Source organism: Lissotriton helveticus, assembly GCF_964261635.1.
Source record: "Lissotriton helveticus chromosome 1_1 unlocalized genomic scaffold, aLisHel1.1 SUPER_1_unloc_78, whole genome shotgun sequence".
Classification (NCBI taxonomy): domain Eukaryota; kingdom Metazoa; phylum Chordata; class Amphibia; order Caudata; family Salamandridae; genus Lissotriton; species Lissotriton helveticus.
Genome location: NW_027611723.1, coordinates 558,020 through 582,077, shown reverse-complemented (window position 1 = coordinate 582,077; position 24,058 = coordinate 558,020). Strand labels below are relative to the sequence as shown.

The following is a 24,058-nucleotide window of genomic DNA, read 5'->3' as shown; positions in this document are numbered from 1 at the left end:
ACACTTAAGCCAACACTACTGAGAAACCCATCTCCCCCCAGCCTATGGGGAGGCGATTTCAACTGTGTCCTTGATGTAGATTTGACGACTCTACCCCCTCCCTCCCCCCCCCCACGTTAAGCGGCTGCTGCTCGGTGTATAGCTCAGCACCTCAGGCAGTGACTCGCGTGTTTGCGTCTCCATGACTCCTGGCGTTTGTGAGAAAGGTGATGCTTCATTGATTTTCCCTTTGTTCTGCCCTGTAAGGCTCAATTCCCACCGGAGCTCCAGTGTTGACTCAGTATCTTGGTGGTGTGGACCAGGGCTGAGTCTCACACCCTCAGACTGCTCCGTATGAAGGGTGACTCCCGCACGGAAAGTGAATGCTGGGAGGCCTTACTTAATGTGATGGTCAAAACTGAGGAGCGCCCACCATGAACTGCCCTATTGAGGACCACGTGTCCACGTATCAGTTCATGCCACTGTTGACATTCCACTGTTGGCACCAGCAGCAAGGGGCCTTTGCTCACACTTTACTGTCACACCATACTGCGGTTGCGTCACACACACTGGCACCCGCCCACGCCCAGCCAAGCCACCTTGACCATTGAACATCGCCCTCCCACCCTACCCCCCTTTTTGCTGTTTGTCCCCCCCCTACTTTAGTGTCAGGGAGTGGGAACTGCACCCAGGGTAACCCTTTTAATCACTCATTTTGGCTGAACTCATCTCTGCAATGGACTACCTCACATATCACTTGGGAACGCTGGAGGTCATAGGTCACCGTACCCCTCACCTGACAACAGGTGGACCTCGGAGCTCTTGGGTTGTTGATTTTCTTTCTATTTCTCTCCGCTACTTTAAGTCTTTTCTTCATGGCCGCTTTGGGACACATTTCTTAATGCTATTTGTCCCCAGAGCTATTGTGCTGAGGGTAACTGTTGTTCCACATTACTGTCATTACCTAGTAATACATGATTAAGTATCAACATGTATAGAGTACTACTTTAGACTCTTGTTGAGCTACGCAAAATCTCAATAAACACACAAAAAAACAAGAAGTTAAGTATTATTGCACGTCTATGTATCCTCTGTCTATTTTGGGTGCTGCTGCACCTATTCACGGCTAATGAACTGCCGGGTCAAAAACTATCACAGTGCTTATGCAGGGATCTCTCCCATGTCACTAACAATTACAGCAACCCAAACACTAGCATGCCACATACACTACACAGCACCCTCTTAAACAACACGTGGTATCAGCACACGGCTGCCGAGGGCTCTAAGACATCATCCAGGTCATATTACGTCTATTCACTGATACTGCATGCAGTAGGCAGAGCCAGAATTTACTAGTCCCAAGAGGTGGCTCCCGAAATAGCAAAATGTCTTCTCCACTTATGCCTATGCAGAATCAGGGCTAAAATCCAACACCACAAGGTAGAACCCCACAAAGTAGTAGTGAACAAGACCCAATATGAAGCCAATCTAACAGCTCTAAACCTTTTCACCGAGCCTAGCGATATTCAAACTTAGCTTGTCAGGATGTGCAGGAAGGGCACTATAGGGGAGGATACTGTTTGGCCCCAACACTTTCCAGAGAAGAGATTCTTGGATGTAGGGAACCCCCAACTGAATGCATAAACACATCTGCTCCTGCCTCCATTTGTGGTCCAAGAGTGGCCCTTAGCATGTCCGGGGTAGCCTTCTTTAACCTCTTCGGTGCTCATGACGAGACCAGCTCGTCATGAATCACGGTGGAGCTGTGCTCATGACGAGCTGGTCTCGTCATAACAGTGCCACTCCACCCACGAGCAATTGATTCCCTGCCTGTGCGGGCAAATTAATCAGCAGGCGGGGTTTTGAGGAGACCTGCTCGTCATGAGTACAGCTCCACCGTGACTCATGACGAGCTGGTCTCATCACGAGCTTCGTGGCGCCGCGCTCACCCCCGGCCACCCGCACCTTGGGAGAATTACCCCCATAGGGAAGGGGTTAACCAGTGAACCCCATGCATGGAATTTCTGTATAGAGCTGCGCAGCTCAATGATACAAACAGAATTGAGCCTTATAAGAGAGGGTTGAACAAAAGCATAGACACACTATGTCAGGAGTTCTGGGATACCAAGGGTTGGTGGATACACTTGGCTAGAAGGAAAGGGGCAGCATCAGACGGTGTGTTGGGGAGACCAGAGTTACAGTGTGTAGTACGGTGGTGCCTTCTACGGTGCCTTCAGGTCACAGAGCTGGCAGTGGCGACGTTGACAGCGTTGTGTTGCTTTCTTCTGTTACAGCACAAAACACAGTTCCCAGGGCTAGTAGCAGATGAACTTGACGTCTTTGATGTTCCTGAGCCTTCTTGACCAGGGGGCAAGCACTACCTCAAGCCCTTGAAGAAACTCAAACAATGAAGTTGCAGAAAGGTCAGTCTAGACCTTTCACTGTCTAAGACAGCAGCAGCCACTGCAGCTCAACACATCAAGGCACACAGCAAAGTGGTAGTTCCTCCTCTCAGCTTCCTCAGCTTTTCTTCTTGGCATGTTTCTTAGACCAAAAGAGTTCTGAAATTCTGGGGTCAGGGCCCCAATATTTATACCACATTTCCCTTTCAGGCAGAAAGTCTCTGAGTTCAGTAAAAGCCAGCTCTGTCCTCTCGAGTCCAACTTGACTACAGGAGGTGGAGACAGCTTTGTGCAGTGCAGATACAGTCTATTCAGGTGCTACTGAAATCTCCTCCACCACTCTAAATGCAGACCAGGTTTATTCAGCCCAACTATGAGTCACCCAGGCAAGGCAGGACACACCTCCACCTCCCTCCTTTTGACTGTCTACAGCAGGGGTCTCCAAACTTTTTTGTAGTGAGAGCTACTTCTGGTCAGTGAAAATCGTTGTGAGCTACTAAACCCCAAGCAACTCGCGGATTGTTTCTGACCCCTGATACATAAAGCACTTCCCTCAATTATAACACATGCTTCAACTCTGCATAGTCCATTTTCAGAAAATGCATAGTTAGTCACTCTGTTCAGCAACACACTGTCTGCTAGGCCTTGCTCTCTCTGCCCAGCCTTCTACTTCCAGTAATCCAACTCCACTCTCTTGGCAGCTTTTTATTTCATCAAAATGTCTACTTTACAATGGTTTACTTTGCAGTCTAGTTTTCATTTACCTCAATTATGTCATCACACTTCGTGCTGCACTGCACAGATGTCAGTTGGCAGCATTCTCTCTGCACCGCCCTGTCCTACACTAAGCACATACCCATTTTCTCTAAAGTCATTCACTAACAGTACAGGTGCCCACTGTGCAAATCTCTACATACCCTTAAGGCACACAGGTGTCAACTTCTTCAAAAATGTTTTTGGGAATGTGCGTGCATCAATCTAGACGTGGTGCTGCACCTGCTCAAAATGTCAAGGGCCACTAGGGCATATTTGAATGTGATTTACTTATCATCATCTCAAAAACCCTTCTGCTCTACCTGTTGGTTAGCCCACCTCTAACAAAATGTTTGATGGGTCTCCTACCTACAAAAACTCTGTCCAGAGAGCCGGTGCCTTACTGCAAATGTGGGAGATTGGGAAGTAAAAATGTATTTTCCCTTCTGACATTCTCCTTTTCTGTGGCATGAATTTTGCAATTTTTTGGTCTGGGATTGAAAACGCAGAGAAGAACAAGACAAAACCCATCAAAGGGACTCGTTCTTTGAATTGTGACAATGTCCTGCTTCTGCCTGTTGACACGTTTAGCAGAAGGAAAATTTGCAAAGAAAGAGGCACAGATCTACCTTTTTCAGAAACATGTACTTTCAGTAATGCTGAAAGTGTGAGTACTGTGCTAGTTGGCCCCAGTCTGACCTTTATTTTCAAAGTGCGCCTCATTTTAATTTCAAAAATGCGGCTCAGTGCATGTGAGGCCCTTTGATTTCAGCCTCGGCTGCCACCGCGCTTTGCTATTGAATGAGGATGTAAAGCGCGTCGGCAGGCGACGTTAGAATCCAAGATCCTGGCATGCTCTGAACGGCTTCCACTCGTCTACACAAAGGCAAATACATAGCGCGGTGTAGTCATCAGTGACCGCCTTTGCATGACTGTGAAAGCAGTTCAGTGCAGGCAGGCACCTTGGTTTTTGTGCTGGCTGCCACCGTAGAGAAGTGTGGCTCAATGGTTAGAGCGGCATACCCTGATGCAGTTGTTTGGCCGGGACCAGGGTTCAATTCCCCGCCTCGGCGGGTCTTGGGCCCAATTTCCTTGAACCTGATAATTCTCGCCTCAGTGCCTCATGAGTCCCACTCTCCACCTCTGGGCAATAGCTTGCTTAATCTCCACAACGGCCCCCACTACGCTGAGGATGCCTGACTTCACATTGGGGGTGCCCAGGAGTGGGCTCCTCACAGGGAAAGCCAGGAAGGGTTCCACAGCGGTATTCGTACAAGCGCCGACATGCCTACGGGTAGTTGTGCGCTATACAAGTGCGTAATCATCATCATCATCATCATCATCATCACCGTGCTTTATTGAAGGCCAGAAGATGTAAAGCACGGTAGCCAGGGCCGGCTTTAGCGGTGGTGGTGCCCAGAGCGGCAATGCTTGGGACCCTCCCAGTGACCACCTCCGCTGCGGATTCCTGCATAACCATCCTTTCACAGTGCCCCTCAAGCCTCCATAACCACTCTCTCTTAGATGCATTTATGTTAATTCGTTTTATTGCGCCACTTCCACCAACCAGTGTAAGGTGTCAGAACACTTTACATCACACAGGTTACACAGAGACAATCAATCAGTGAAATGTGACATAAGACAGAGGACAAGAAGGTATAGGAGTCACAGGTCATCCGTACTGGTAGGCAGTATAGTTTAGGAGTGCTTGGTCAGGAGAGGCAGAAAAGTAGGGCCTCATTTATGAAAAGTGACGCATCGCTGCGTGAAAACAGTGATGCGTCACTTTTCACTGCGCCCTCCTTGCACCACCAATGATGCGTCATATTTACAGTATGACGCATCATGGCGCAAGGAGTTACAGATACGTCAGTATTTCTGACATATCTGTATGGTGCAAAAGTGATGCATTGCTGGAGTGTGCCACAAAAGTGACGCAACTCCAGCAATGCTTCCTTTCACATGGGGCAAGCCCCATGTGAAAGGGCCTGGGTCAGTCTTACCCCTGCTGTGAAGCAGGCGCAAGATTTTGACGCATTTGTGTCCTAGAAGTGGCGCAGTGAAATCTCATAGATGTCACTGCGTCACTTCCATTACCCTTTCTTGCCCCCCTTGCATACATTACACCTGGCGCAGGTATAATGTGGCGCAGGGGTTTACAAAGTGACGCATCTACCTAGATGCGTCACTTTGTAAATATGGCGCAAGAAGGCGCATTTTTCTACTCCACTGGTGCGTCACAAAAAGTGATGCACTGGCGGTGTAAAAGTTTCGCACAGCCTCATAAATGAGGCCCGTAGAATTTAAAACCTAACACCATGGGTGGGGGATTCTAATAGGAATTGATTTCTACCCAAATGAACCTATTTTGCAACAGCTGGGGGAAATCATAATGCCCAGCAGCCAGCCCATACCTTGAAGTTTTCATACAGCTCTTTATTAAGTTACTTTCTCACTGTTCTACATTAGGATTTTAACTCCTGAAGAGCTTGCAACAATATAGTCTCTCTGACACAAGTAGTAACCCACTGACCTATTTACATTACATTATATATGCACTTTGTTATCTGAGCCTTCTTTGCAGCAGGCATATTAACCCTCTGTGCTACCTTGTGGTGAGTTTATACTTCCTTTGCAAGTTTAACTATTATTACACAAAGGAGCTCTCTCTCTCTCTCTCTCTCTGTTTCCAGGAAGTACATTCATCACCCAGTTTGATATTTTTATTATTGGCTTGAACGCAGCGTCAGGCGCTTTTCTGGAATATTGGCGCCCCCACATAAAGTCAGCGCCCGGTGGCATAGGTTGCGCCGCCCTAGCAGCACAGTACATGCATAGACTTTAAATGTGAGTGTGAGCTGCCGCTGTGCTTTATTCCTGTTACGGCAAATGTTAAAGCCCGGTAGCAGCCGATGTTAAAATCAAAGGTCCACGCATGCTCTCAGTCTGAACTGCTTCCACAGTCATGCAAAGACAAATATCTTTCCCAGTGTAATAATCAGTGAAATCCTTGCACTGATTACTCCACTGCGCTATATATTTGCCTTTGCATGACTGTGAACGCAGTTCGGTGCAGGCAAGCACCTTGGATTGTTCGTGTCGGCTGCCACCGAACATTTAAAGCGCGGTAGAAGCACAGTGCCTGCAAGGACTTTTAATTTGAACGTGGGGTGCCACTGTGCTTTATTACTGTTGGTTAATGCAAATGTACACAGTGCCGGTCCTAGGCCTTCTGAGGCCCCGGGCGAAAGGGAAGATGTGAGGCCCCTCCAAGTGACATCACAGAAAGTGACTTCGCAGGACTTTTGATCTTAGTTATTTGGCATCAGTGAAGCAAACTAATGTGGATATCAGTAACATGGACAAAAGTAGAGGGAATGTAAAACAGGTGAGCAAATATCCATGAGTTGGATATGCCCCCAAATTCCAAAGGAACCAGAGGGTCAAGAAAACAGCAGTATACATTTCACAGCCGAATCTAGAGGAGGAACAAAACAGGATACATTAAGTTGAACTCTGAAAAATAACACAGTAAAGAGCCCAATGAGTTCATTCTGACAGGGCAATATTTAATAAGTAAATTTGTTGTGACAAATCAATATCTGTTGTGTGTTTAGCACTACATGCTAAAAAGCGATCTTCCTAGCCTTTCTTCTGCTAAAGGCATCAATCATTTCGCTGTAGTCCAATGTTGCTGCAATATCTCCTTCAATTGAAAGAAGGGCCAATCCTGATAGTCGTTCCTGAGACATCGTTGAGCGTAAAAAAGTCTTTATCAATTTGAGGCGTGAGAAACTGCGTTCCGCAGATGCTACTGTGACTGGAATTGTAAGCAGAAATCTTAGGGCAACAACACAGTTTGGATAGATGTCCTCCAATCTGTTAAAATAAATATACTGAAGAGCGTCTATCAAGTTATGTTTTTCAGGAAGGACTTGAGCAAGAAAGGAAATCTCCTGAAACAGTTGAATCCCATCTATGTCAGAAGATATAACAACATCAGCTGAGGTGTCTGACAGAACATGATGTAGATCATTGCAGTGCTTTTGTAGGTCTCCACTGTTCATGTCTTTTAAGCTGGAAATGTTAAAGAAAGCCAAATTGCTTTTGGTGATTTTTCAGCTGCTCAAATCGTCTGTCAATGCACACAATTGCTGTATCAACAAGAGCATTAATAAAGTTGATCCTAAATTGCTCCTTTGGGTCCGTGATTGGCATGTCAGCTCCCTCATATCCAAACATTTTCTTTTTCTTAGATATTCTTCGATCACATTTGAATTCTTTTTCAATTTCCAATTCATCTGCAAGTTCGTTTGCTGATATCAATGCAGCTGCAAATTCTTCATGGCGATACTTTGTTAAGAAAGCAAGTAGTTCCTCAATGTGTTAGCTGCGGATGTATGATGTTACAACGCAGGCTATTATAACGCCTGCCTTTACAACGCGGTTTTTACATCGCAAACCTTTACAACGCATAGCGCTTAGAGGTGCTGGATAGTGGTAAGTTTAATTTTCTATTCCAACTCCAGTCCCCGTGGACACTAGGGAAGGTGTTGTATAGAAAATTAAACGTATTCCCTATCCTAGAGCGCCCCCCAGTGCAATGCGTTGTAATGGTTTGCGTTGTAATGACCGCGTTGTAATGGTAGTGCGTTGTAAAGGTTGTTCACCCAAGCTGCATGTTCTCACTCTGCATCAGTTTACTGACTATGTTGATTCTCATTAAAATATCATACCATATGATCAAACATAGGAGGAATTCGCATGATTGAAGCGCTGATGCTAGTGATGTTGCTTCACTTCTGGTTTTCAGATCTTTATCCATTTCAGACACCTGCAGAAGTGCTTCAAGTATTAGACTCATCTGAAATCGGACCGCTTTGACGCTTTCCAGACAACATTCCCACCGAGTAGCAGAGAGGTTTTTGAGGGTAAGGGTCACTCCAGCTCCGGTTAATACATTCCACCTTGTTGTTGATGCTGAGAACAATGTGTAAAGTCGTTGAGTAATACCAAAGAAGTTGGCAGCACATGTAGATGAAGCTGCAGCATCTCCCAAGACCAGGTTCCAATTGTGACAGGCGCACGGTGTAAAAAAAGCACGTCTGTTCTCTTTTGAGATTCGAGCTTGCACACCACTGTATTGTCCACGCATATTTGCACCATTGTCATAACCTTGCCCACGACAATCAGCAAGGGGTAGTTCGAGTGCCTTCAGCTCCTGCAACAATGCATCAGTAAGAGCCAGTCCAGTTTGCTCTTCAGGGGAATGAATCCAATGAAATGTTCCTCAATAGTCACACATCCATTTATAGAACTGACGAATCTCACAATAAATGTCATCTGTTCGGTATGACTCAAATCAGGAGTACAGTCAAGAAGAACTGAGTAATATTTGGCTCTTCGGACACGCTGTAGGATTTCCTTGAGAATCATCTCAGTCATCAGCTCAATCAATTCATTTTGAATGTGTTTGCCAAGATAATATGTATGAATCTCCTTTGTGGTAACTCTGCGAACATGTTCCATCATAACTGAGTCAAATTTGCCTAAAAGTTCTACAAGCCCTAGGAAGTTGCCATTGTGGGGTTGGTTCAGCTGGTCAACACTGCCGCGGAATGCCAAGTTATGTATTGCTAGGTACTGTGTAATTGCTAGGAGCCTCTCCAAGACATTTCGCCAATGCATCTTCTCCTGCTGGATTTGAGCAAGGTTTTACTTATCAATAGTGCATTCCTTCCGCATTCGAAGTTCAAGCTCCTTCCACTCTCTAATATTTTTTAGGTGCTCCGGAGAATTTTCATGATCATGTAAACGCTGACCAAGATGGTACCAATCAGACAAACCGCTGCTCACAAGCTGAGTGTTAGTGAAGGATGTGGTAAACAATTTGCAGCAGAAACAAAATACAGCATTTTTGTACGTTGAATACACCAGCCACTGACGGTTAATTTGCTGACCGTTACTCATTTCTCTTTTGAAATAAGTAGGTTTGAAGGATCGATTTTGGGAGTCACGTGGGAAATCACATGCATTACGTCCAGCCTGGGTAGGTCCTCTTTCTACTAGGTAGCAACGGATTCTATCATCTTGAGTAGTAGGCCATTTTCCTGGGTCATCATCAATGTGTTGGTAAATCTTTTCAGTAGTTTCGCTAGTAGTTTCATCGCTACCAGTCTCTGCCACTGTTACAATGTCCAGCCGCTGACTATACTGGTTCTTTTGTTCCTCTCCTTGGAACTTGGAAGTGTCACTGGCATTTTCTTGCTGCTGGTCCTCCGATTCCTGTTCTTGCAACTGAGATAGTGGTACTTCTGTAACTTGGTGCTCATGTTCCTGATCACGTTCCTCGTAACTGGAGACTCTACTGGCTGTGGTAGTAGTCATGTGTTTAGGATCTTGACCCAGGATGCTCTTCGCCACTTCATTGTCATACTGAAGGAGTACACTAGTGGCAGTTGATGCTTGGTGCTGCTCCTGCGGGTTCTCTGGCTCCTGGTTTTGGGACTGGAAGACTGCTGTGTTGGGGTTACTTTCCTTCTCATTGTGCATCCCTCTTCTCCTAAATTTAAGTAGTGCTTCCCGCTGACTTTTATCTTCTTCAATCTGTTCCCGCTTCCTTTTCCTCTTGAATGCACCAGAGGCATGTTTCCGTCCATTGTCACGTTCACGGCTTGCCATTTTTCCTTGTTAAAAAGCTTGAGCCTGCAGAAAAAAATTAAAATGAGTTGTACAGGAAAAGAAAGAAACAAAACAAACCAATGTAAATATTTACTGCAAGAATGCAAGAATGCACCATTGTTCAAACTACACAACCCCATAGGTAGTATTCAAAACACTTATCAGCTACACCCACCTCTGAAGAAAATGAAATGGAGAATTTGGAGTGAACCTCAGCTGACAAATCTTATAATCACATTGAAAGTAATTGGAAGTGTGCTGCATCCTTTCTGTGTGATATTTTCGTGGGCCCTCATTTCCTTTTTTTCAAGCTTAGTACCCTGATCTTTGGCTTTCCTGTGACTAATCTTCTTATAAGTCATAAAAGGGCACAGGTGTAGCGAAGTGAGATTGGTCCTTTTCGACATACTTTCCCAGCCCTACATAGTTTGTCTTTCAGCGGCCACAAAAGACACTAATACCTTAATCATATTGGCACACTTCAAAAACCCACAATGGGAGTGACAACAAAAAAGACAGTAAACACAAATATTTTTTTTTAAAATTCATTAAGGGCAAAGGAAACACAAATAGCAAAAGTGCCAAATAAACACACATTGGAATGGAAGTGCACAAATCAAGTAGGGCAAGACCTACAAAACAGAGACACCTTCAGTGTAATAATCATTGTGCAATAGGTGATCGAATGGCATAAGCACCATAAAGTCACAGGATCATGATCAGACACCACCACCACCACACTTCAACTCATACTAATGCAGACAAAGTGAGAGAAGACCTCACTGGCGGAGAAGGTGAGCACACATGAAAAGGAGGTGAAGACAGGAGTAACACTACAGGACGTATCTGACTAGGAACACGTCCCTTGGTGACTCATCTTGTTCATAATTAAGGCTTCCTGTTTTCCGTTTTTACTGATTTTGACAGATAAATACAGACAGAAAACATTTCTTTTCACCTTTCGTGGCTTTATGTCATCTTCCGGCTATGATATATTCATATAATTAGGGTATTCATATAATTAGGGCAAAAAATATTGCTTCATGTCACCTTCCGTGGCTATATGCTATATTTCATGTCACATTCCCTGGCTATTATGGCACCTTCCGGCTATGCGACCAATATTCATATAATTAGTGCTAAAAATAGTGCTTCATGTCACCTTAATGAGTTCTAATTGCATCGATGTTTGCTTTGTAAAGCAAACCATTATAGTATCAGTTGATTCTAGTCCTCCTTGGATTGTTGGAGCTGACGGCCCTTGACTCTCAATGATGAATAATGTAAAATTGCCTTCCTCCATTTTGAGCTAATGGACAAAAATCAGATACTTTTGTAGAAGAGTGGAGTAAGGTGTAGCCTTACATATGTCAGTTGGCAGGTCATTCCTTTGTAGAATTTGTCTTGTCTCACTATACAGAAGATTTATACTCTTTAGTCTAATGCCAACTTTCTCATGCCTTAGACATTATTACAAATCATATAGCTGGTGTTTAGGCCTTAGACTAGGCATTTGCCGATTTTCAGTAAACATGAGAAAGTAGAATGCAAAGCTCCCAAAGGGTTGATAAAGCCAGCAGACTATATTGTACGATTTTGATTTAGGAACTAGCTAGCATCAAAGGAGGAAAGGCCCGGTGCCCCATAAATCCACAGCCCATCCGAGCTGCTGCTCGTTGCCATCTGTGAATGTGTGTAAAAGTATGTACTGAAGTATGTATTTTAGTGTAGTGATGTAAATACTGTGTAAAAGCAAGCGTGAGTGTGTTTTATAACTGTGTGATGGTGAGAGCATGTGTGAGTGTTTTGTGAGTCAGTGTATGTGACTGTGTGAGTACGTGTTTGTGTAATGCTTGTAAGTGCACTAATGGCCATGGCAGTTTTGAGGTCATTCTTGACTTATTTCGGAGGGCATGGTGAGAGGATCTCCCGAAGCACAATATGAGTGCTGAATATTGGAGGTAATTCTAAGCCTGTGGGAGGGTCACAACAGCAAATGAGGGAGAGGCATGTATGGCATCAAGCTGGCTCTATTACTATAGAGGCTATTTGTGCCACATGTGGCACTCTTGGAATGGGGGACTCGGGAAACAATGCTTGGCCTGGAATATCGCCACTCATTATTGACATATTTGGGGCACCGAGGGCAATTTAAAAAAAATAGTCTGCTCTGTGGAATGGACAGGTTGCCATGGCACACCATTAAAGCTCTAGAATATTTCGGCGTCATAGATCCTCATAGATCAAGGCCAAGGGTGGTCACAGTGGCAGCAGAGGAAGCAGGGACCGCACCGGCGCCCCCAGCATCCCAGCGAAAATGCTGATCCTCCACAAGCTGGAATTATTGCAAACCTCGAGGTCTGCTCAGCGTCTGATGGAGCGTGAGAGCCCAGAGGTGCCCTGGTGTGTCACGGCACCGTACAACAACACACACCTTCACAGCGGCAATCACTGCCCTGCTATGACAAGTCTCTAAAAATAATTTGCTGTATATCGCTTCAAGCACGTCCACCTCACGTGGCACTGCCATCATGCTTTCTATTATCCCAGTTAGTGGTACCACTCATTCCACCAGCCCAGGAAAGATGAAGTGCTGGGTTGACCCCACCACTCCTCAAAGGAAAGGACATTTGCCGTACAGGTAACACAATACCCACATTAGGACATCAGATACACTGACCCACGTGCTATCATTCATGCACACAATTATACTCCAAGCCACCATTAAACTCCACAGTGCCCTAGCATGCCGGAGATTAAATTAGACATTGTTCTTCTCAGACAGCATGATCAGCATCGATCGATCTTTAGACGACATTTTAACTGCATGACATCTCATTGTTTTCTTAGCAGTGAAAAATCAATTTACCAGCCAAAGATCCATATCTCCCAAACACAATAGAAGACAAGAAGTTACCAACCACACATCCAAATTAGTAACGGTCCACCAAGCATTAGCGACAGTCCACAAACCGTTTTCTGGATTAAACATCTAAAATGTCTTTAATCTTCTTTCACACTGTAAAATACTTCATTACAGCCTTTTTCGTAGTCCCAATAGTGAAGCCAATGCAAACACGTGTTTTGTCCAAAGATATGTGCAGACTTTTTAAAGGTTGCAGACATATATATTTACAAATACTTATTCCATATCCAAAACTAGGACAAATTACATTAACCTATATTGTGATGCTTGTTAAATTGGCTTGAGTTCTGAGACAAATGTTGTCAGCAGTATCTGCAGTTGCATAAATGTATATACTAGCTACTTTAAAACTATAATTGCTATACGTGGAGAAGGTAATTGTAGATATACATATTTGCAGCTCATATTGGTGGAAGGCAAGCTCTTTTATTTAATTATCGACACGTCACCCACAGACCACGACCTGTCTTCTTCATCAATGGTTTCCCCATCTCTTCACTCTACTTCGTGTCTCCTGCATTCTGGCCTTTCCCACAGCAATTCCAGATTTCATATTCAAATAAATAATTGTTTTTAAATGATACTGAAGCAGCTCTGTTACCTTAAAGCACGGTGGCAGCCGATGTTAAATCAAAGGTCCGTGCATGCTAGTCTAAACTAGGCCTGCTAACAGCTGTCACAGTCATAAAAAGGCAAATATATAGCGCAGTGTAGTAATCAGTGAAATGCTTTCACTGATTACCACACAGCTCTATATATTTGCCTTTGCATGAGTTTGAAGTTGTTCAGTGCAAGCAAGCACTAAACGTTGGCTGCCACCGTGGTAACGGTCAGTGCCTGCAAGGACCTTTAATGTTAACCCCTTCGACGCTTATGACGAGCTCAGCTCGTCATGAAGCATAGTGGAGCTGTGCTCATGATGAGCTGAGCTCGTCATAACAGCTGAGCGCCGCCCACGCGGGGCTAATTCCCCGCCTGTGCAGGCGTTCCCATGGGAGCTCAGCTCGTCATGAGCACAGCTCCACTGTGCAGCATGACGAGCTGAGCTCGTCACGAGCACCGTGGCGCTGCGTGCCCCCCCCCCCCCACACAGCAGGGGAATTAGCCCGCATGGACGGGGTTAACAGTTGCTGCCACTGTACTTTTTTCCTAATGCATATGTAAAGCACAGTGGTATCCGCTGTTAAAATCATAGGTACTTGCAGGCACTTTCACAGACTAATTTGCTTACACTGACTACTACGTGAAGGCAAAAGCGTGGTAAAGTCAGTGAAAGCGGATTAGCGCAGACAAGAACCTTACATTTTAACATCGATTGCCACTGCGATATTGGCCCAATGTCTGAAAGGACTTTTAATTTTAACGTTGCCTTCCACTGCACTTTATTACTGAAGGCAGATCTAAAGTGCAGTGGCAGACAATGCTAAAATCAAAAAGCCTTGCAAGCACTGAGTGCTTTTTAGCGACTCGACTCATTCACGGTCAGGGGCCCTCACAGCTGCTCCGGGAGGCCCAAATGGAAGAAGATGCGAAGTGCGGTGCCAGCCTGGAAAAGGCAAGTGGAGCATGACTAGGAGAAAAAACGTCATGTTCTTCAGCCCACCCCGCACCAGCTAAGCTCACTTCCGTCAATCAGAGCAGCTGGTTTGTGTAAGGGCGGGCAAGGGCTGATAGTTGTGAAAGAAAAATGACTGGATACAAAATAAAATTCTTAATTAATCAGCAGCACAAGCTACTCTCAGAGGGCCGTCGAGCTACCAGTAGCTCGCGATCGACTGGTTGGAGACCCCTGATGTAACCTTTGTTTTTTTCACTGAATATATATTTATATATGTAAGCATGTATATATGTATATAACCTACTCGTGGTTGCTTTCTTTGAGGAACGCTGTCTTGCACACTGTGCAGGATAAGGTTACAATGGACAAGATAAGGTTACAATGGAGAGCCTTCCAGTGGCAAAATTTGTGTATAAAAATAACCTGAGAGAAAGGAAAATAGAATATATGTCCAAAAATTGGAAAACAATGTTAGAAGTGATAAACACAAATAATATAAGACAATTCTGCTGATTGATAAAAGAGGGAAATGGACAAGGGAATATGCGGTGCTTAGTGGGAGAAGACGATTGGGTTAATTAACTGAGTAACTTATATAACGTGAAAAGGATGAAGAGGACCCCGGTAATAAGATCCAAGGAGGTAGAACAATTATTGCCGTACTTCTCTTTTCAAAATATAAAAGAAACCATCCGATATTCAAAACTAACTAAAGCATCAGGGTCAGATAACCTACCAGCAATTATATTAAAAAATAATACTAACTGGTGGGCAAGCTTTCTAAATGTGACCTTCCAAAATATTTCTACCTCTGGGATTTCCCCAGAAAGGTGGAAGGGGCCATTGTCAGACCAATATATAAAAAGGAGGACGCCACATTGCCCCAGAACTATCGCCTTATATGCCTGCTGGATGTGGGGGCGAAAGTATTCTCTAAGCTATTGTTAGGCGTATTGAAAACCTGGGCGGAACAGTACAATCTGATACCAATCGAGCACGATGGGTTCAAAGAGGGCCACTCAACGATAGACCATTGCCTTATGAGCAATGGTAAAAAAGGCAATGGAAGTATGAGGAAATCTGTTCTGCTGTTTTGCTGATTTCCGAGCCGCCTTCGACTTGGTAGACCGTAGTCTACTGTGGATTAGGCTGGCAAATCTCAGAATCAACCTGACGGTACTTTCATTAATTCAGGAAATGCATTCTCTGAACTGGGCCAGAGTAATCTTGGATACCCTTGGAACATTATCTAAGAAAATTCAGATAAAGAATGGATTGCGTCAGGGCTGCGGTTTGGCACCACTGTTATTTTCTTTGCTCCTTTCTGACTTACAAAAATACTTAGTAAGGCTGGAGGATTAAGCCCTAAAATGAGGGGGACCCATATATCGTGTCTGCTATACGCTGAAGATCTGGTGATAATGGACATGACAGAGCAGGGTTTTCAATTTTTGTTTTACGATTGTTTATAAAAACGCCTCACGGTTAATTTAGAAAATACTAAAATAATGGTGCTGGGTAAAATAAAGAGCTCATTTTTCTAGAAGCTGCGTGAGGTTAAAGTCGAAGAAATGGACAAATATAAATATTTGGGCATGTGGTACGATAGCAAGTTAAATTGGAAGGACCACATATAGTCATTAAAATCAAAGGCTCTCTCTTCAGTATGGGACCTATGTGGTGTAGAGGTTCTATCCTTAGGTGGAAAATTGGATTGGAATTTAGAGGAGGGTAAATGTGTGAAACAGCGCCTTGCTCTTCCTCTGTCAATGATGATACAGGCTGTGAGAGTGGAATGTCATCTCACAGTTTGGAACTTTTGGGGAATACAAGCATCATTGAATTTATGGCAGCGATTGAATAGAGAAGGGCCCCCCAAAATATCAAATCTTTGTAAAAAGGAAATAGAGGAAAGTGAACTTAACTGGGCGTCCCAAGTTAGACATAAGTTAGATAAGCTATGTGTTAAGCTTTCCTTAGAACCAGATCAATGGAAAGCAGGGCAGCAGACCCCTAAGCAGGAACTACATGATATTATCAACATTAAGGCCTGTGAAGAAGATTTACGTTACTTAGGAGCAAATCGTCCACTCAATTCTTGGTAAACGGTTGGACTAACGATCAGATGTTCCCCTATATCGAGGCCACGCCAAACTCGAAACGTAGAAATGCAGTATTGAAGTTTAGAGCTGGCCTGAATCCTTGTAATGATGATTGGAAGATAAAATCGCTGAATGAATTGCTCATATAATCTGAATTGAGCTCGAGGTAGTCATATGACTTTACAGATGACCTGGGAAACTTTCTGATCATTGGGAGCTCGCATGTGTGTAGGAATCTATATTTAACATACGGTGACCCTTTTCGCCATACTGCAATTAATTAAGAGTTTTATAGAGTGACATTGTTTCCTTTGAATATTTTATCAGGATTATAATGTGTTTTATACAGCTTCTACGGGAGCATTGTTTTTACAATTCGTATTTTGACTGTATGCTGTAGTGTGATATCTTTCTTTTTATGGCTATATGCTGCATAAAAAATATTATTTAACAACACTCATTGCTATTCTACGCAACTTGGAGCTACACTATATTAACTACAACTCGGCACTCTACCATGTGTGTTCTCACAAATGATGTGGTCTGAGATGCTATAAGGGTTATTGTAAAAGCTATTCATTTAAATGGTATAAGTTATATTAGAGTAATTTAAGTTTGGTTTGCATGTATAAAACAAAAGTGTTATAGTAATTTATCTTAGTAATGTTTATGTTTTTTATATTTGGTTTGTATAGAAAGAATAAATAAATATAACAAAGGATGTAATCTTTGTTTTTTTCACTGAATATATATTTATATATGTAAGCATGTATTTATGTATATAACCTACTGGTGGTTGCTTTCTTTGAAGAAAGCTGTCTTGCACACTTTGCTCGCTTGTTGAAATTCACCTTTTAGCATTGCCCTTACAGGTAGGGGAGGTGTCAGAGGTACAAGTGGGCAGTGCCAGTGGAGGAAGAGGGTGACACCATCCTATGAAACCTTTGGGCACCTGCATTTATGCTTTTACAAATTAGACACTGCATAGGACCTGCCATTCTTCAGAGCCCCATACTCATGCTATAAGTTATTTATAGATTTTACAGAAAAGCAACCCCTTTAAGGTATCACCAACTGACTACATTTACCTGTCTCTTGTTAAAGACTGTCGGACTTGGCCCTCTCTGCAGGGTCACATTGAAAACGTTTGCCTTCAGCCTCCTAGTTTTTTTGGTTTGTTTTTGTTGATGTTAGGACTGTGCACGTTACAACTGCTACCAGTGCTAAAGTGCTTGTGCTCACTCCATAAAACATAGTAGAATTGGCATACAACTAATTGGCATATTTACTATAAGTTCCTAGAAAGTGGTATACCATATACCAAGGACCGGTAAATTACATACTACTAGTGGGCCTGCAGCATTTATTGTGCCACCCACTTATGCAGCCCTTCTAATCTTCTCCCAGGTCCACCACTTAAGCCCAAATTTATTTTTAAATTGACAATTCGACTTGGCAAAATAACCCACTTGCCAAGCCTTAAAATCACCCGTTATTGCATATCAGCCAACCCTAAGATATGCTCATAGGGCAGGGTGCATTGTAATTAAATGATTGGACTTTTAAGTTCTACATTTGCAGGTAGTGAAAAACTCATAAATTCATTTTTCACTACTGTGAAGCCGACCTCTCCCATAGGATAACATTGGGCTAACTGATGATTGGGTGGGAACAGGTAGAGATTTCATGTTTGGTATCTGAGAAATTGGAATATAAAATCCTCTTTATTGGTTAAGTAGCATTTTAAGTTACAATTTTGAAAGGCCACTTTTATAAAGTTATAATGAATGCTGATTAACTTAATGCACTCCACCATTCAACGATGTGCGATCAATGCCTCAAATCTGAAGGGTACTGGCAGGTATCACCCACTGACCCAGGGTATGAAATTAATGCTAATAAATGCCCTGTGACAGACTTGGGTTACATTATAAATCCATCTTATCAAAAAATATTCTTGATTAAAACCGTGTGTGGATAGATAATTCAAAGTTTATTGAATTGGATTATTTCATTCAACTAACTTTCCATTTCTTCAACATTTATATATTGTTGAATTCACTTCCAACAAAAATAAGTTCAAACGAAAACCCTCAAAGCATTTCGGATCCTTGGTTCCTCATCAGGAGGTTATTTTTACTATGGAACACAAAGGAACACAAAGGCACCACTCCATGTTACACTTGCAACAATATACTAATTAAAGGGATCAGAGATAAATCATCCATCCAAAGCCACTAAGATCAGCATTTTTGCAGACTTATCTCCAAACGCAGCTCGGTTATATAGAGCTCCAAAGTCCTCATTCAACCTATAATAAAGCAATTATGAACAATTCCCAAATGGTCCCTGGACCTGGGTATCGGTTATCATAAAGAAACTATGGTCCTGGACCAATTATTCAAGGAAAAGTTAGATTAACAGAATTATCAACTTATTTGAGCGTACATTATTCAGCTCACAAACGTCTGTAAATCGTGAAAATAATTAAAACAAACAGATATGCAGAAAAACCACTAAGTATTAACATTTATTTATTAATTTTGGCATTTAAAGGAACAATCATGAGAGGGCCAAGAAGGTAGGAGAATGGTCAAGGGAACGTGTAAGAAAAAGTGCTCCATTTTATATAAAGGAGTCAAGAGAGCTCAAATTGTGTAGAAAAGTAAAGGGCATATAGTTACAAGACTGTACAGAAGTGATATCCAATAAACAGTTAGATGCAACCTGGCCACATGCAAATTATTCATTTGAATTATATTTTCTAAAGTTATATGGAGAGTTTCCTTAAGGCTGTAAACAGGGGTAATGGGGAAGGGGAAATTGGTCCTGGTGGGGTAGGCGGTAGCGTTGACGTTTCGATCTGGCTCATCGGTAACTGAGGGACTTTAATACCTCAGCCATGCAGATCTTCCTCAGGACAAGGGGACAGGTGAAGTGACCCTCATCAATCTTGCAATTATCTATAGAAGTCCATAACCTGGTTACAGCAATGCCTGTAAAGTGGCAAGGGCCAACAAATGACAAATCCCGTTATTCAGTAGATTTAAACCATGACGGTGGTGCCCAGACCATCCATGGAACGTAGTATTCAGGCCTGTATGTGTGGTAAGAGTTGGCTGAATGAATCAGGCAAACCGGAGCACATCGTAATTTATACGACTGGAGACAATCTGATCGACGTCCTTACTCCATCGCGGTAGCAGCATAATAAAGCAGCACATTATATGATAAACATATATAAATGATACTAAATGAATATGCATTTATGATGTGTGCATTTATACAAGAATGAACACATGAAATGCAATTCAGGGCACATGAGCAGAAAAACACAAAGCTTACATCACTTCATGTCTGACCATGTGCTGCTTTCCTCTCACATCCCTGCCTTCGAGTATTGTCGAGGTTGCTTTCCACCCCTCCCCCAATCAATAAACATTTAGCTGCAGGTCTATTTTTGCCTGGTATGACTAAATGGCAAACTTTGTAATATTGGTTGTGTTTCATCTCTCGCCTTCCATATGTTTCATCAAAGCCAGCATTTATGGTGCTGGGTAGGGCCAGGCTACTGCACTCTTTCAGCAGTGTTTTAGGCTCTTGAGTGACTATAGAAATGTCTTTTACCAGAGTCCCATGAATCTCTTTCTTAGACTGTTGCATAGACAAAAAGACTTGAGTAATTGTTTTCGTTTTTCATTGGATGGAAAGTTAATGACACCCTTTAAATTCTGACACTTCATCAGGAAGCTGTTGTTCTTTTCACTATCTGCAACTAGTCTTCACTGTTATTTTGAAGCTAGACCACATGCAATAGGCTATTTAAATTGTGGCCTGAGCTTTCTGTGTGAATTTAAAAAAATAAGCTGTTATTTATAAATATTGACAATATTGAACTCAGTGTTGAATTTCAAGCTACTTTAAGAAAATAATGTTCTTTTCCTTTAATATATTAATGTATCTCTATGCCAGCCTTTGGGAGTTTCTTAAGAACCTGTTCCAATAATTCATCATGTTGCACAAGATCTTTTCCTGCCACCGAAAATATCGTCTTGGAATGTAACAACACCTTTTACACCACTCAAAACATTCTCCAACACACGTTGGAAAACGGAAGTGGCGTAAGCCAGTCCGAAAGGCATTCTCTTGAATTAAAAAGTGCCAATGGGAGAGACAAAAGCTGTATAGTGTTTGCATGATTCATCAAGTACTACCTGATGATAGGCAGAAGATAAATCAATCTCACTAAATACCTTTGCACCAGAGAACATAGGGACAATGTCATTGATGCATGGAAGAGGATGTGAGTCTACCCAAATCACTTTATTTAGACTTTTAAGGTCCACACTGACTCTCAATTGGCCATTTTTTTTACTTGCGATGAACAATGGAGATAACCAAAGGGATGACTCAATTGGTTCTATGACATCATGCTCACACATTTTTTAAAGAATTTGTGACAACTCATCTCGTACACTAAAGGGGACATTCCTCAGTGTATGCCTAACTGGAGTAGTGCCACTCTATACTTTGATCATGTGTTTAAATCCGGAAATTCTTCTCAACTTCTCACTGAACACATCTTTATATTTGTTGATCCATTTCACATCACTGGTTACTGGATCAAAATGATCACCACAAGGATGATCTGCAACCAAAGAAACTTGAACTTTCCTCCCTGGTCTAAGAGTCATTCCGAATAATCCTTGGTGGTACCACCCTAAGATATTCAGCCCCTTCTTTGCCACATAGATTTTCACAAAAATCACTTTCTCTTTACATTTCAAATTACCTTCAAAGTAACCTGTTAACTCAATCTTCCTCTCATTCCACATTTTTTTTAACAATTCATCAGGGACCATGTTCATCCTAGCCCCTGAGTCAATTAATAGGTTCACAGTTTTCCCATCTACAATAATATTCTCATATGGATCAACACAATTAATTTCATCACTTTGTACCACAACTATCAAATCTCTTTCAAATTGTTCACTTACAGATTCATAACTCATTTCATTATCAATAACCGAATTAACTTTGATATTTTCTTTTGGCATTTGACAAACTTTTGCAAAATGTCCTATCATATTACACAGTTTGCATTTTACATTCATTGCAGGACAAAGGCATCCATTAAAACCAGGTCTTTTGTTACCACATCTGAAACAAATGTTCTTTTGACTGAAAAAATTATCCTTACCTTCTTTTATTTTAAAGGCATACTTGCTTTGCCCTTTTGTGCTTAACTAATGCTCTCTTTACTATTTTTTTTAACTACTGACACCTTCTGTCATTTTTCTTTGTTAACTCTTTAGATAATTTACATGAAATTTCTATACTTTTAACTATATCAATTGTTTCTGTGAGTGAAGGATTTTTTAATGTTAATAACTTTTCTTGAACTTTCTTATCCCAACATCTGACCACAATTTGAACTCTGATGAGTTGTGACGTAAAGTTTTCAAATTCACATTCTGCTGCTAGGGCACGTGTTAGACAGCGTTGCTGAAAAGAAGACAGAGTCTAACAAATCCAGCGGACCGCGGCGGTCTGAGCCCACTCAAATGTTGACAGACTCAGTCACAGTATCTTTTCCTTGTGGTGGCCAGCACGGATGTGCGAGCCGGTTCTGGGGTTCGTCGCGGTGTGGAAAAAAAAAGCGTTGCAGGTCACGGTGTCCTTCCAGTCGTGGTGCAGGCTACGGCTCATTGACGGCGTTGAGACGGAGTCGGTGAACTCAGAGCATGCGTTGTTCGAGGCGGACGTTGCTTGTTGCGGTGCTTCCAGCTTTACGGTGCGGCGACAGAGCCGGAGTTCGGGAGCTGGCGTCGGTCGGTCCGGACAGCGGTGCGAGTCGGGCGGTGCATCGCAAAGCGTGCGAGGTGGTGCCCAACTCCGGTGCGGTCACAGGACTCGAAGTCAGCTTCAGTGACCTCATTGGTCAGACCAGTTTGATTCGGTGTAGCGAGGCGTTGCACGTCACGGTGTCCTTCTAGTCGCGGTGCAGGCTACGGCTCATTGACGGCGTCGGTGAGTGCAGAGCTTGCGTTGTTCGAGGCAGACGTTGCTTGGTGCGGCGCCTACAGGACATTCGGCCGGTCGTGAGAGTCGGTCACAGCTCACTGCCTCTGTAGCCACTTGTTTCCAGCAGCAATTCACAAAGGCTGATGAAGTCCACTAGTCCTAGAACTTCGGGTCAGGGGGCAAGCTCTCTTCCAACCCCTTCGAGATCTTTGCACAAGTGGAAAGAAAAGTCCACAAAGTTCTTTCTCCTCCCTTTGGCAGCAAGGCAACCACTGCAGGCCAATTCCCCAAGTAGCACTTCGGCTTGGGAATAGTCTCTTCTCAGTTTCTTCAGGTTGCTATTCCTCAGCAGAGGTTTCATCTTGTAAGTCCAGAAGTGATCTAATTTCTTGGGATTAGGGTCCCAATACTTATACCCCTAAATCCTTTGTTCACTGAGGGGAGAGGGGCCTGTGCCCAGTTTGAGCCAGTTCTGAAGCACTCTGTTTACCAGACTTCTCCTTTCCTTTCACAGCACAGGGCAGGCACATGAGAGGCCCCACAGGAGGTGGGGCCAGCATTGTGGAAGGCAAGTACAGTTCAGGAGCACTTTGTTAACAGTCTTCCTTCTCTTCTTTCAGTGTGCAGGGCAGAGACATCAGACACACCACAGGGGGTGGAGCCAGCATTGTTGAGGGAAGGTCCAGCCGTATTCAGGTCCCAGGTGCAACTCGTCCCTCCCATCTAGATGCAGATCTCCCTATTAACCACCGGGCTGCCCCAGCCTGTCTCCTGGAATTCCCCAGCCCTTTCACACACAAACCCAGACAAGGAATTCACAACCTCGCAGAGGCTGGCTCAAATGGTTAGGCAAGCAAATACCTACTTTCTAAAAGTGGTATTTGCAAACACAGAATATTAAAATAAACTTTACCAAAAGATGTATTTTAATATTCTGAGCCCCGGCATACTAAATTCGAATTTCTACCATGTTCTCTGAGTCTGCTAGGATTATAAAGTATAATAATTCTAACAGCCCATTCTGGCCTATGGAGAACAGGTAGCCTTGCAATAGTGAAAAACGAAAATGGCTGTAATTCACTATTAGGACATGCCACACACATCAGGGCTTGTCCTACCTTATACTTACAGTGCACCCTGCGTTTGGGCCTACGATAGGGGTGACTAATATGAAGAAATTGGAAGGTTCAGGGACTGGCAAGTGGGTGCACTTGCCCAATCAGCATGACAGTACAAGACTGCACGCAGGCTCTGCATTGGCAGACCTTAGCCACATTTTACAAGGCCACTTCTGTGGGTGGCACAACCAGTGCTGCAAGCCCACTAGCAGCATTTGGATTTACACGCCCTGAGCACACTCAGTGTACTGTACTAGGGTCTGACAAGTAAACCAAACATCCAATCATGGAACCACTTATCAATACATCAATTTACAGTAGGGAGCACTCGCACTGTGGCACTGGACAGCAGTGGCACAGTGCCCAAAACATCTAACACCAGAAAAACACATGAGGCAACAGCAAAAATGGAATGGAGACCCACGTCAATGGTGCCAGGTCTAACAGTACTTAAGGGAGCAACATAAGTAACTATTGATTAATCCTGTTGCTGCTCCCTAGTAAAAAACGTGTCT

The 24,058-nt window shown here is 43.2% G+C and overlaps 1 protein-coding gene across 1 annotated transcript in view; it reads right to left on the bottom strand.

Moving 5' to 3' along the window:
- Window positions 1–6,682: 6,682 nt before the first annotated feature.
- The window catches only part of LOC144806481 (ribonuclease inhibitor-like), a 247,136-nt gene continuing 229,760 nt past the window's right edge, over window positions 6,683–24,058 (bottom strand). Inside the window, exon 14 of the mRNA XM_078672836.1 lies at window positions 6,683–9,839. Within this exon, the coding sequence (XP_078528962.1) occupies window positions 9,518–9,839 (322 nt within the window). The 3' untranslated portion in view covers window positions 6,683–9,517. The remainder of the gene's footprint in view (window positions 9,840–24,058) is intronic.